Source organism: Rhododendron vialii, chromosome 12a, assembly GCF_030253575.1.
Source record: "Rhododendron vialii isolate Sample 1 chromosome 12a, ASM3025357v1".
NCBI classification, from domain to species: domain Eukaryota; kingdom Viridiplantae; phylum Streptophyta; class Magnoliopsida; order Ericales; family Ericaceae; genus Rhododendron; species Rhododendron vialii.
In genome coordinates, this window is record NC_080568.1 from 8,729,029 (window position 1) to 8,744,286 (window position 15,258).

At 40.1% G+C, this 15,258-nt stretch overlaps 1 protein-coding gene across 10 annotated transcripts in view; it reads right to left on the bottom strand.

The window, feature by feature from the left end:
- Positions 1-5,793: 5,793 nt before the first annotated feature.
- Positions 5,794-15,258, bottom strand: part of LOC131310480 (F-box/FBD/LRR-repeat protein At1g13570-like) — a 79,683-nt gene continuing 70,218 nt past the window's right edge. For 7 of the 10 annotated variants that reach the window (XM_058337515.1, XM_058337520.1, XM_058337519.1 and 4 more), the window contains 2 exons: positions 6,396-6,554; positions 5,794-6,299 (listed from right to left, as the gene is read on the bottom strand). In XM_058337515.1, the coding sequence (XP_058193498.1) occupies positions 6,000-6,299; positions 6,396-6,554 (459 nt within the window). In that variant the 3' untranslated portion in view covers positions 5,794-5,999. Of the gene's footprint in view, positions 6,300-6,395; positions 6,555-6,636; positions 7,572-8,261; positions 10,070-10,126; positions 10,293-15,258 lie in introns of those variants that run through there. The other 3 variants (XM_058337510.1, XM_058337511.1, XM_058337518.1) reach the window with 3 other exon arrangements.

Consider the following 15,258-nt stretch of genomic DNA (forward strand, 5'->3'; position numbering starts at 1 on the left):
CAACGATGGTTCCCGAGTCATACTCAACGATGATCCATCATCCATGTTCAACGATGGTCCGTCCATTCTGAATGACTACCTCTACTTCAGTCCCGCTTAGAGCACATTTTCCAGCAGTCCTATTGCTCTGTCTCGGATGGTCCTTGATAAGGAGATTGGCTTTGATTCCCAACAGATGGAATTTAACCTCCCTAACGCGACCTACCCGTGATTGTTGGAGTTCTTTGTGTGCCGGATAAGGTTTGGTCCCCGACAACGTTCATCGTTCCGCGATTAAACCATTTCCCCAAGCAGAGTTAAATCAACGACGGTCTGCCCGTCCAACTCTCAACTCAACGACGGTTCGCCCGTCCACTTTCAAATCAAACGAGCGACGGTTTGCCCGTCCAACTTCAAATCAACGACGGTCCACCCGTCCAAATTCAAATCAACGACGATCCACTCGTCCAAATCCAAATCAACGACGGTCCATCTGTCCAAATTCAAATCAACGACGATCCACCCGTCCAAATTCAAATCAACGACGATCCACTCGTCCAAATTCAGATCAACGACGGTCCACCCGTCCAATTTCAAATCAACGACGATCTATCCGTCCCACAGTCTTTTTCCCCAACAGAGTTGATGCTGTTGCAAAAAAAGATTGTTCCCCAGGAGAGTCCACATTGTGTGATCTATCCGTCAAAGACAACAAAGCAGCGGTCTGTCCGCCCCAACTTCAAATCAAACAGGTCCTTTAAAGTTCACGTATTCTGAATAGCCTCGAAGAGGGTGTCTAGAAAACCTTTGACGTTACTTGTCTCCAGTCAATGGTGCTTCAAGTGCCGTCAAAGGGGGGCTTCTGTAGACACCCTATTCTGGACTGTCCAGATAACGTTATTTGTCGATCTTTTATTTCCCCGATGATGATTTTGGTCGAGAACAGTCTGAGGATAATGGTGTGTTTGAGCTTTGAGCGTCCCAAACCCCTTTTCAAACCCATTTCAAACCTTTCAAACCAGAGCCAAACAGCCCCAGCAAAACCCAACTGACACACGCCAGTGTATTGGACGCGTACGCCAGTTAGCTGCCACGTGTCAGTCATCGACCGTTGACCCAGTTATAATCGGCGCACGCAGGTTCATATGTGGCGCACGCCAGTCAATTCCAGTCAAATCAACTTTATTCAGCCACTTGGGCGGGACTTTTGTGCCACCCTGACGTCGGCCATAGTAGCCCTTGATGATTATATCGTCCAGGCCCGTTCCCTCTCTCTCCTACAACCCCCATCAAGGCAAGTCCCATGCATTTAATGCATGAGAGGCTCCCTTCCTCCTCCAACCAGCCAAACAAGGCCCTAGACCAAACTGATCTCAGTCACTCCCCCTCTATATATACTCCCCTCTCACACTCTTGCAAAGGGTTACCAAGTTCACAAAAGGGTTGGCCTCATTAAGAAGAAGAAGCTCTCTCCTTCCTCCTTTCTTGCTCTCCATCTCTTTGTCTTCCATTGAAAGAGAAAGAAAAACAGTCCACTTCCACACACCCTGCTGACATCCAGTCACCATCTAAGCTTCCATCTCCAAGCTTTAAAGTTCAATACCACCTTCAATCTTCAAACAAAAAGGTATACCACCTTTGTGTCCCTTTCTGTTCTTGGCCCCTGAGGGGAACCAGTGAGGCCCAGGCTAGTAAGTAATACTAGTCCTGGCCTCAAACTGGTAAAATTCGACGATCGTATCAGATTGAACATGGCGCACGCCAGTAACACTATGCCGTACGCCAACTTTGGCAGTACGAGCACAACTGGCGTGGGGATCATGGATCGTCATTCCTTTTGTTCTATCTTTATGTCGATCACCCTTGCATGCTAAATAACCAGTTTATTGCTTTCTGTATGTTTAGAACTGTTGAGATACAAAGGTTATTGCCTATTCTTTTTCTGTTTGGAAGGTCTCTGGGATCCTTCTGGTCATGTTCCAGAGCCCAGATGATGTAAAAGCCAAGCACTGGATTAGGGTCAAACGTGCGTACGGCAGTCAATGACTGGCGTACGGCAGTTAAAGCTAGGATCCAGTGGCTGGCCCTTGCATCTTAGTTTAGTCTTGGCCTCTTTTCTGTCCCCACTCTGTTTAGGGGGTTTCTTGTCTATGTTCATGGCTTCAAGCCATCCCAGCTGTCTGTAAATATATATATCCTGCTTATTTAACTGCATGGTTTGTCCTGGGTGTGCGCTGGTCCTTTTCCAGAGCCCAGAGGGTTGCAAACGAGGACTGTGAAACCAGATGAGTGGAGTACGCCGGTCTCCTTGTGGCGTGCACAAGTCATATCAACATGCAGTGGCTCGGCCAGTGCATGCTGGTAGAACTTGCTCACGCCCCTGCGGGGCAGCGTACTGCATTTTGTCCAGTTTGCTCAGTGCTTGTTCTCAATCTATATTGTAGCATTGCGATCAAGCCATTCATGAGCATTGTTGTCATAAATCACAACTTGTTACAGTGCTTTAATCCCCATTAACTGTTCCCCCGCCCTAACTGGCTAAAAAAATGATCAAATGAGAGAGAAATGCAAATGTTTTATAAAATGCCCGAGTAGAGACCGATCTCCGAATTGGGCGAGAGGGGTGCCATAAAACCCTTCCCCTCTCGTAACATGGCTCCCGAACCTCAGATATCGAAGGTGACGACGGACCGGTCCATGCCTTTTCAAAATCAAACAAACGTGGCAAACGTTTTTTCGAGTTCGGTTCCTTGGGTGCTCTCACCGCTAAAACCCGAGTGGCGACTCTGAATCGAAGCGTTTCGCCGCGCTCCTCCAAACAAAAAGGGCCGCACCCCATTTTCACAAGCAAAATTTCCGGGGGCGCGTGCCCACACATATTGAGACTTCCCTTCAAAGCCACGTCACCTTCCTTCAAAGCTATGTCACTTTTGGCATGATAGAAGACATCATGGTTGAATGGTGACTTAATGCCAAAACTAGCCGTTTGATTGTCCGCCGTAACTTTGACATCTCCCGTTGGAGATGCTCTAAGAAATCAAATAAAGTTCTTCAAAAAAAAAAGTATGCAAAAAATTCAGTAGAAAATAAATTTAAAAATAAAAAGTAACAAAATAAACAAGACAAGCCAAACTGGCCAATTAAATTTTGTTCTTGATTAAAGCAGAAATCCTATTGGTACCGACGGGTACCATAGGGAAAATGTACCGACGGCCGCCGGACGGCCGTCTCCGGCCACCGGACGGCCGATCCGAGCCGTCCAAAAATTTTAAAAAATAAAATCGAGTGGGCCTACGCGAGAATCAATGGCATCCGAGGTGTGTAGGGTACTTGATCCGAGCACCCATTTTTCGTGTATATTTGTATATACGTGTATATACACGAAAAAGGGGTGCTCGGATCAAGTACTCTACACACCTCGGATGCCATTGATTCCCGCGTGGGCCCACTCGGTTTTATTTTTTAAAATTTTTGGACGGCTCGGATCGGCCGTCCGGTGGCCGGAGACGGCCGTCCGGTGGCCGTCGGTACATTTTCCCTATGGTACCGTCGGTACCAATAGCACTACTCTGATTAAAGTGCAACTTTTTCTTATTTTACTCGTCTATTGAAGTTTTTTCCTTGGAATCGTATTAAATACATGCCCCCACAAATGTCGATTTCTGATTACAAGACTTGCTGAAAGCTTAATCTACTTATTAGCAATGTGTTTCTCATCTATCTGATTACAAGACTTGCTGAAATTTTTTCCTTCGCGTTTCGCGACCTCATCGTCGAGGGCAAATTGTTCATTCTGACTTCTTGTCAGCAACAATCAAGTGGTGGACAATGGAGAGAGACGCGTACGTAGGTGGACACTAGGCGGATAAACTAGTTCGCTTCTAAAACTCTCGAAATGGCTTGTTTGGTAAACTGAATGTTTACCCAGGCTTTCGTTTCGTTTCTGGGAGATCAAACGGAGCTTGATTAGTTTATGCTAGACAAGAAATAAAGAACACAACAAATACCTGACGAAACCAGATTGGATCCATGGCAAAGCGGAGCCTTCAGAGGTATAAAGGTTCGTTTTGGTTTTTGAGGAAGTGTTTTTTGGATAATGCATGAGTGGAGAGAGTTCGATAGAGAAATGATGGTAATAATTGAAAAAAATTTATTGGGACTGTACGCAGAGCGAAAAGTTTGGGTCTAGATTCCCAAAACGAACATTGCTGCTTGTGCAGTTGTGTTTGTGTGAAAGGCTGCATGCTGAAACAGCACAACTGCTGCACAAGCCGCCACACCTCCGAAGGAAAGGAGCCAAAGTATTGTTCAAGATGTAGCAAGTTGTTCCAATGGGAGGACCTTTTAATTGACGACGCAACGCATCGTCAGCAGGCAAGTGGTGGCCGACATCTTATCGATAGGCAAAGAGATGTATTGTTCAAGATGTAGCACGTTGTTCCAATGGGAGGACCTTTGAATTGAAGACGCAACACATCTTCAGCAAGCGATGGCCAACATCTTATCGATAGGCAAAGAGATCCAGTTTCACCGGGAAAGCGGAAAGTAGGAAGTGTGAAGGTGGGAGAGAAGAGAAGAGGAACATCCACGCCCACTTTATTGAGTGCTCGATAGCCAATTAATGACAATATCGCGCAGTGGCCGCCTTTGCTCAAGTTGGGTTGAACTACAAGCGTTCGCCTTCGAATTTGCTCCAGCAAAGTAACCATCGAGTGCAATGACTGCCGTTAAAACAAGAGCGAAAGTCATTACCCGCCAGTCCAACCCAATGTGTGGTTTTGGGTTGTTACAACACAAATAACCAAACTAACTCTCAGATTTCATTACCCTTGAGATTTCCAGAATTCCAAAAAACAAGGAGAACCGAACACACTAAATATGAGAATCCATAACAACCAAACGAAAAAAGAGATGCAATGAAAACTCCCGGAAGCGAGCTCAAGGAGGATGAAGGACTTCATCAACAGTCTGAATCCCAAGCTTCAGCAGCCAAAAAAGCCAAGGCATGAGCTCCGCTGAGATCTTTTCATGAACGTGGGGATAAGGCAGCACTGAAGATCCTCGCCTAAAAGAAACAAAAATAAAGCCAACTTCTGTTCAGTAACTGTCCTTCGCAATTCTCTCCTAGACAACTTGGACCTTGGCATACAACAAATGCCCCACAAAAGATCTCGTCCCTGAAACACGGATTATCTTCTATTTCATGGAGATACCTGTGCTCCATCTTCTACATTGTCTGCTTGGAGTCTTCGACCTAGAAGTTGTTCATTTTCCCCCCATGGTAATATGCGTGCATAGTTTCATACGACTAAATATATTCCATAAGAACGAATAGTTCATTTGTCTCAGCGAAACAGAGGAAATCGTATACCACAACAAGTACTACTTTCTCTCACAGCCTCTCAACTGCTTAGTCTTTGTAATGCGTACCTGAATATTATCCATAGATTTTTTGATCCGCAAACATTATTTACTTTTTTGAACGACAAAAGGAAATTTTATTAATCTTTAAAATTGTTACAGAGACTAAAGGGAACAAAGATTTTACGGCATCATATCCCTAAACTAAGAACAATCCTATGCCAATCTGAGACCCAATCCGAGATTGGCTAAGGACAATCCTGTGCCAATCCGAAGCCTAGACCTAATGGGTCAACCTTATTTATAAAGATAATGACATGCTACTATGTAAACAACTATGACATCTCCCTCACTCCCTCTCAACTATCTTTCACTATGTGCGCAAAAACCCTAATTATACTCTCTTTCTCAACATGGAATTAAAAATGACAAAAAAGAAAAAGAAAAAGAGAATTAGTTTTGAAGATGCGGATTAAACAGGTACTCCGAAAATGTTTATGTTCCCTAACAATTCGTGAAAGAAGATGTTAATTAAAAGCAACTCGTTGGGCCTCCGTCTCACAATTTTGGACCAAACAGATGAAAAACAGCAAAAAAGATCATAAGAAGAATTAGGCAACCATAACTGATCAGAAAGTACACAATGCATCTTTTAGACCTCAATCTTCATCTTGATGTACGAAGTTCATTTCTGCCTGAGGTGATGCACGACGAAGTCTTGTCAATTCTTTCACAATCCGCAATTCGTCAGCAACACTCTCTGAGTTCAGCTCGATAAGCATTGTGTCCAGCATCGGTGACTTGGCTAACAAAAGCTTAATGAACTCTAATTCAGGCTTTGTGCCAGAGATATTTTTCATATCCACTCTACGAAGTTGATTCACAGAGACATCTGAACAGCCATGCACTTCCGAAAAATCTAGAACAGTAGGACTAGCAGAAGTCGCACCGGTAAATGCCTGGAATAAGGAAAATAGAATAACAAACAGTCTTAGCCTACATATTCATAGTTTAAATAATAAATATAGAAAAGAATAAACTCTGCCACTTCTTACATGAATAGTAACTTCTTCTAAGTTCGGGGAGCTTCTGATTAAGCAAATAAGAACAGAGATGTCATCTCGTTCTCCGAAACAAATTTCATATAACTCGATATTTTTAAGGTTGTTCAAAGTAGTAGGAAGCGTTGTTGGTACACCATATGCAGCTATGCCCTAGAAGCAAAAGAAAAAACCAAAAAAATCAAAGAACATTGATAAAGAGACGAATAAGCATGGCTTGCTAAGCTAATCTTACCTTAACATAGCAAAAGTCCAATCCCAGAGACTCAATTACAGGTACACTCTCAAGAAGCATGACAGAGCTAGATATTTCTTCTTCGCTACGGAATGGATCCTCTCTCACTCCTTTCGAATATATTTCGACGTTTGCAAGACGAGAAGTATTTGTGAAACAAATAGATCTGAAATGGCCGTCACAGCGTACTTTTTTAAGATTAGGACCATTAACTTCGAGGGAATCTAAACTGGTGGAACTATAAAGTGCCAGCTCTTCAAGCAATGGGCAGCTGGAAATCAGACTTGAAAGTACGTCCTCAGCAATGACAACTTCTTTAAGAACAAGGGAAAGGAGCCTGGTAAATCCTTCAAATCCAGAAGGAGGTTTAAGCATACAAGAACGGAGATTCAAATGCTTCAGTTGCGAACATAAATATAGCGATGATGGCAACTTATAAAGTTCCCCCTTCCAAAAGCAAAGGGTGAAGTCCTGGATATCATTGTTTGAAACAAATAGTATCAACTGATCGATCTGAGGACAGCTTTCCAGTTCAGATAAAGAGAGTCTGAACTTGGTCAGTGGTCCATGGTGAAGTAACAGAACTTGATAAATAATCATCAACAGTTCAGCATGCGTTCTTCCATCCAAAACCCCGTAGAATGTCGTATCAAATACCAGTTGAGGAAGTTTCATCCACACATATCTCCATTTCCTTGATAAAAGACTTGTCCTCACTAAATCTTGTATAGGCAAACACATTAAGATTTTTTCTAGTATATTGCCTGGAACATGACTAATAATGTCTGAATTTGAGTCACATGTATTCCTTTTTTTTGGGGCCATCCTTGAACTACTTGTTTTCTTCATGTTGCTAACCACTCCGCACCAGCAAAAGTAAACGAATCAAAGAATAAAGCTACCCGGAGCGTTGTCTAACTTTCTCCATATATGTCCTGGCACAAAATAAAAAGCACAATAAGGAGTAGCCTTATCACATGTCTCCTGCTGTAACATCCTACTAACCCATAGTTGCAGCAGAAGGAAATAACAGCAAAGATCAAGAGAAACTATTTCCCTAACTCTAATAAACCTCCTGAAAAAAATTCTGATCAAAATCCCTCCGGAAATTTCAGTTCAAATAGCTATCTTTGTACTCTGGCATCACAATGTATGCAACACAAGCAGACACCTTTTAGACAGGAATCAACTATTCGGCCACCATAAGCACACATTTTGTGTCTTTGTTGGGACCCAGACATTTTCAACCAAAAAGAGTGAGAGGGTGAACAAAATTGGGCTCCCGTTCTAGGTTCAAAAGCTCGAGGTTCACAGAGGAAGTGTCAAGACAAAATCTTGCTTTGCTTTGAGAAAAAAACCTTCGTTTTTCTTCATCTCTCATATTTTCTCACCATTTCTCACATCCAGTAGTCATCCAAACAAAGGATAGGATTCTCCATTCTTTACTTTTCCCACCATTTGATGATGTCAGATTGATTAAATGTACTATAAATGTCTTATCATAGATAGAGGTTTTAAATCATACATCACAACCATTCGGAATAATAACATCTCCCATTACTCGTGCAAATAACAACTTCTTCCAAGTTTGGGGAGCTTCTAATAAAGCAAAGAACAGTGGAGACCTCATCTGGTTCCCCAGAACAGACATCATGCAACTGGAAATATATAAGGCTGTCCAAAGTAATCGGAAGCCTCTCCCAGATCGCAGCATCTTGTACCGTAAAACACACCATGATTTTTACTAGGATATTGCATGAAAGATTACTGATTATGTCTGAAGTTGAGCCACTCATTGTCCTTTTTTCCTGGGTACATTCTAAGCCAGCTGTTTCCATGTTACAAACTATTTCCACAAATCAAGAGGTAAGCTCCCCAAGCATATTTGTCGTTGTTAAATTGCTTGGCACAAAATAGAATAACAATAAGGAAAAAGCCCATTAACATCTCTCTTATTATAGCAAATGTACGTTTCACAAGCTGTACGAAGGAAATCACATAGTCAATATCGATCATTTGTTTATAACAAAATTACTCGAATTTAATCCCGTCCACAACTGAAAAGATCTTTGACATAATGCTGGTACATTAAATATGCACATGCATGATTAGTATGCATCTGTTCATTTATCGGCTGAGTCTTCTTGAGCCTACATCTGCTCGAACTAAGTTCAGAAGATAAACTCAGAATAAGTAGACTTTAGATGGTTTGGGTTGGAGTGAGTAAGGAGTCCAGCTTTTAAGATTGATAAACAAGATGGATCAGAGTAACGTACATGCAAATGTTACATAGAATAATACAATTATACGGTATTTAACTGAAGGATCTGACGAAAGAATGGCTCTACCTTAAGCCTGTCTTGGATGATGGATTTGTGGATAGACTTACTGAGCAAAAGGGGAAATATTAAGAATAAAACCCTCCTCAAAACCATGTCCCCATACGAAGCTAATACTACACCTTTTATTAACTAATCCAATGATGAGACAATTTCCAAGAATAAAACCCTCCTCAAATCCATGTCCCCATACGAAGCTACTACTACACGTATTAACTAATCCAATGATGAGACTATTTCCAACTCTAATTTGTGAAAAAGATGAATAAACCTTCCAGCACTCCAACAGGTGTCTGAAATCTAAGCATAAGTCTTGGTAAAAATCTTAGTCGACATTCTTGTTCATTTAGAAGATACAAAGCAAACTTTCAAAATTTTGAGTAAAGGTTTGACTTTTCTTGATTTAAGTAAAACTCAGTTTGATATAAGCTTGAAAGAAGTTGGAGTGAGTTTTGAGGGTTTTTATTTAAATCTTGAGTTTGACCGGGAAAAAGAAAAGGAAAAGAGAATAACATCCGGAGATACTCTGACTCAAATTATCCATTGCTACTCGCGGTTTGAAGAAGAAATGATATTGTGTGTATGTGCGCAACTACGGTTTAATTTTGTACATGCAAACGAAAAATGATTGATAACTTGAAGTGTTGAGAATTTTTATCTCAGGCATGTAGAAATTTTAAGAAATTTTTTTCGCTCTAAAGACTTCTTGCAGGGGCTAATCCCATAGAATTTTTCCTAATTAACCTAAACATTAGTATAATGCACAAGCGTATTTGGAGTTGTGCTAGGCCCGGGTAGCCCTTGGGACCGCCCCTGTTCCAAACCTAAACTGCATAGGAAAAACAGTCGCATCTCGGTGGCCCATCTCCGAAATCAACGGTCAATCTCCTTACCGGTCAGAGCCTATGAAACTGAACCATTAGAAACAGTGCTCTGTACAACTTAAACCCAGACAGTTTTAGAGTCCACCAAACCCGAGATTCAGTTTCTCTCTTCTCTCACGTCGTTTGGGAGAATTAGGGATTTGACTATTCACAGTTTACGTTATCAAATGCACGTCACAGGACACTAATAAGTATAATAAGTAATAACCAAAACCAAATAGCAGAATGAAATAATCCATAGAATAAATAATTTACTTCAAGACTCACATTACATGGGTGCCGTCTCTTGAAATTTAGCTCCTCTGCAGCTACTACTTCCCAGCTCTGTTTAAAATATTCTTCTGTAACTCATGAAGCGTTCAGCCATTAAAAAGGTCCCCTATTTGGACACAGGAGTTGTGGTTTTGATGGATTTAACAGACGTTGTTTTAAGCCCAAGGCCTTTTTTTTTTTTTTTAAATGTGAGAAGTTGCATTCAATTGTGAGGCGAAAACCCACACATTGAAGAGGAACCCGATGGGGGCAAAGCCCAAAGCTTGTTTTAGAACAACGAAAATTTAAGAACTGAAAAAAGAACGCCCTTTTGTTGAATTTTGGAAAGAAAAATAATGGGAAATAATTTCACGCACCCATTTTATCGATGAACACAAATTTTTTTGTCTTTTATTCATGTGAAATTATTAAATTACCTTCACTTCTTGAGCCACCTTTTCTATTTGAAGGGCAAATTGATAATTTCATGTGAATAAAAACACAAGAAATAGAGTGCCAATAGACAAAATAGGAGTATTAAAATCATTTTCCAAAATAATTAGGAAGAGAAGTTTGGTGGAAAATGTACTAACAGTATCTTATTTTGTGATTTTTTCTTCTCTTTTTTCAGAAATCAAACAAACAGAAGAGAACTCTGTTTAATTTTTCCTTCTTTTCTTTTCTCTTCTCTTCTCCCCCCTTTTTTTTTTTTTTTCTCTTTCTTTCTCAATTTTTATCGGGCTCGGTGTCATTTGTTAATCCTTCTTGAAATCCGTATTTTTTTGTAAGCTTTACCCCTTCTAGTCCGTTTACACAACCTGGGAAACTTAGCCTAATTAGTAGAAGGGAAATTGAGAAAAGAGAGAGCTGAAATAATTTTGAACTCTTTCCAAACCTCACAATAATAAAAGCTCCTAGAAGCAAATAAATTAAATAATAACATACTCCGCTAATATCTTGTGGGGAAATAACTCAGGAGTACAACCGAGGACTTGATTGCAAAAGTCACTGAATTGGAACGCCACTGGTAAAATGATCGCAACCAAGGAGACGACGGAAATGCCAAAAGTTGGATAATCGAAAAAAAAAAAAAAAAAACAGATTGGTATAAATGAAGAAAAAAAAAAAGAGCTGAGAAATACCTATGCAAATGTAACTTAGATAAATTGCAAAAGAAGCATCCAAAAACCGCCGAGTTCCAACAACGAGAGAAACAAACATTCAGCTAAAATTAAAAATCCATAAAAGCCAACCGAAACAAAACAACTCAAGAGGAGGCAAGCTGTTGGACTTTGTACGGACTGTTTAATCGGATCTTGTTCACTTTGATCGCTGCATGAGGTGACGAGCGTTGAAACCCCGTCAACTTTTTCACAATTCTCAACTCTTCAGCAATCTGCATCGGCTTCAGCTTGATATCCATGGTCTCCAGCACTGGAGATTTGGCTAACAGAAGCTTAATAAACTCCATTTCGGCCTCTATGCCAGACACTTCTTCCATCCACACACCCCAAAGCTTATGCAAGGAAACATCCGACCAGCATTGCAAGTCAAAAAGTTCAACAACAGGATCAATAGAGGCAGTTGCACTGTGGAATGCCTGGAGTTTGGAAAGATGAAAAGTGTACGCTGTCTTAGCCTATAGATTTCATCAAAATCATAATAGAATACCAAACATACGATAAAACATCTGCCATTACTCACGTGAATCTCAATTTCTTCCAAGTTTGGGGAGCAAATAGACCTGAAAGGGCCTTCACACCGAAAGTATTTAAGATTAGAAGCCACTATTTCAAGGTAACCGAAACTGGTGGAGCTACGAAGTGTCAACGACTCAAGTAGCGGGCAATTGGAGATCAAACTTGAAAATACTTCACTAGTGATGGAAACTTCGTAAAGCGCAAGTAAAAGGAGCCTGGTAAATCCTTTAAACCCAGGAGGTTGTTTAAACACGCAAGAATTGAGATTCAAACGCACGAGTCGTTGGCATGAAAATAGTGTAGATGTCAATCTGTAGGGTTCAGTACCCGTCTGAATGTGAAGGGTGAATTCCCGGATTCCATTGTTTGACAGGAACAGTATCAACTGGTCGATTTCGGGACAACTTGTCAGATTTGATAAAGAGAGGGTAAACTTCAGTATGGGTCCATGATGGAGTAGCAGAACTTTATAAATGGTCATCATAAGTCTGTCTGATCTTGTCCTCACAAAAGATTCTTTACAGAGCTTCTCCATGAACACAAGTTCGGGAAGTGTAGTCCAGATATACCTCCATTTCCTCGACAAAACACTCGTCCTCCCCGCATCCTGTATCGTCAAACGCATTAAGATTTCTTCTAGGACATTGCGCGGAAGATTACTGATTATGTCCAAAGTCGAGCTACTCATTGTCCTTCTTTTCTAGGGAAGTCGTAAGGCACCCGTTTCCATCATCTCACTAAACGATTCTCACAAATCAAAATGTAAGTTCCCAAAGTATATTTGCCGTTCGTACGTACATTGCCTGGCAGTTGGTACAGAAAACAAAGGCAATAAGGAACAGTCATTGTCATCTCCTATGATAATCTGTTATGCAAGTTTGCAGATGTAGGAAGAAGCATTGAAAACCGTAGCATAACGCTGTTTGATATCATGAATACATTGAAAACCGTAGCATAACGCTACTTGATATCATGAATACAAACACGCAAGGTAAATTGGTAAAATAATAACTTCCATAAATTAGGAATCATTCCAAAGTTATACAACTACGTACTCTTGTTGAATAAAAACTCTTAAAATCTCTCGACAATTGTGCCACTCCGAGGTAAGCATCATCGTCGCGCTAGCCGGATAAAATCTAGCCGCTCATGGAGTCAAAAACGTATAATCATGCGAGAATAAAACTCTATTGAAAAATGATTTATAAGCTTACAAAGGATAGAAGATTTTTTTTCCAAAGCCTTTTCCTTTTCTGTCCGTTTTCTTCTGCTTTTCCGCCGTGGCAACTTTTTCGCTTTAGCCGTGATCCCCTCTATTCTCTGATCTTCCGAGATGGTCATCTCCGTTGGTGGTATGTGATGCTTTATAAGAGTAGTAATTACCTCTCCTATTAAAATCCTTTATCCCAGCCCACTAAACTTTCCAAATATACCCTAGTTTTATTTACTTCGTGCTGTGCCGATCCAATTAATAATTGTGTTGTGCCGTGTCATGCTATTTCAGCATATCCTCGGCCTAGCTTGGACCACGGCCCAACACAATTTGTGTCGTGTCGTGCCCTGCTAATTCCCGTGTCCGAGCACATTCGGGCGAAGCTAAAAAATACTTCTACAAAAATTGCTATCAATTGTTAGAATGAAAAAAAAAATGCTAAATATTAACCCATTTAATTCAAAAAATGCAAAATATTTTATTGATAGTTAAAATTTGTAATACAATGACTGAAATTATAAATAAGAAATGCATCCTTATAGTTTAAATACATTCCAACTTGGTTGACACTTACTCAACTATCAATCGTTTGCATTTAAAAATAATAATAATCACATTTTGGTTGTGCCCCTAATACACTTGCTTGTGTTGTGCCACACATGTTGTGGGCTCCAAAATGAGGGCCCAAGCTGGCCCATCTTAATGTTCGTGTTGTGTTGTGGGCTCCAAAATGAGAGCTCAGCCCAGCCCACTTTAGTGTGCTGACTCAGCCCATTCAACACCTCTAGCTGGGTCAAAGACCAGTGCATTTAGCCCTCCAATCATACACGTGCACAAGGGAACGTTCCATGTCAAAGTAGTACTTTAATAGAAGCCAAACTCCTTTAATTTATAGTATTAGGGAATTGATATTCACACTTTTTTTTTTCTTTTTTGTCTTTTAACAAAAAAATAAATATACTTTCAACACAAAAAAAATAAAAAGAGAGTGTGAATAACAAAAAAAGGGAATGTGAATATCAATTCCCTTAAATTACAGCGGAACGTCTTACTCTTTCGTGATATCTGTTAACGTTTCATTTTTTCTTGAAAAGTACTACCATACTGCATACTATTCCCTCCGTCCTACTTTGTTGTGCCCTTATTCCTTTTTGGGATGTCCCAAAATAATGTGTTTGTTTCAAAACTTTCCAATTTTGGATGTCCATATTACCATTTTACCACTCATTTCTCCCTCCCAAATTCAAATTTTGAACTTGATTTGAAAGAAAAGTGGAGGAGTAAATTAATGACATGACAAGAAAGTTGACAAAATTATAAGTTACAAAGGGTAAAATGGTAAAATTGACACAAAGTCAATGTAATTATAATCTTTCTTTAAATTATGTGAAAGTCAAAATAGACGCAACAAATTGTAACGGAGGGAGTATAATAAAGGCAAAAGCACATCGCTATGCGAAAATTGCACATTTTTTAGTTTCCATCGTCCATTAAGAATTTACTGTGCAGGAAATGATGTGTTTCTTCTTCCTCGATCTGCTCATATCATCGTCCATTAAGAATTTCTTTTTTTTTTTTTTTTTTGGTCAAACGGAAATACATTAAGAATTTCCTTCGTCCATTCTCAAAGGATACTTCTTCAAGTTCCGGTGGGGATGAAACCCAGTGCCCCATCTGCTTAGCCACTCCAACCGTCCCATTTTTAGCTCTCCCCTGTCAGCACAGGCACACACAGTGGCGATTTTTGATTTTGAGACCATGGGGTCATTTATAAGTATATATTCTCTTATCAAATTATATATAAATAAACAAATTCAATAGTAATAACAACAAACAATCTACAGTAATTTTGATAAAGAACACATCAAAAGCTAAACAAGTATTTTAACTAAAACAATAAAAGATATCAAAAGGTATGTTCTAAATTAAACTTCGAATAATCTTATTTTTAGTTTCACCCAAAACAAAATAAACTCAAGAACTTCTACAGTTGAATTCAATGGGTTCCACATTTTGAAATGTTGCCTGATAGTTTCTTTGACAATAACATCAGGTACTTCTTTTACGCTTGCATTTTAGTCTATGTGGTGTTTTAACTTTTACTAAAGGTTATAAAGATGAGTAATTTTCAGTGGTCTCAGGCCTAACACTCATCAACACCACACATTTTCGCGGGATCCATACCCTTACCGGTGAATTCCATGGAAATGTGTGGTATTTAGGGGTGTTGGACC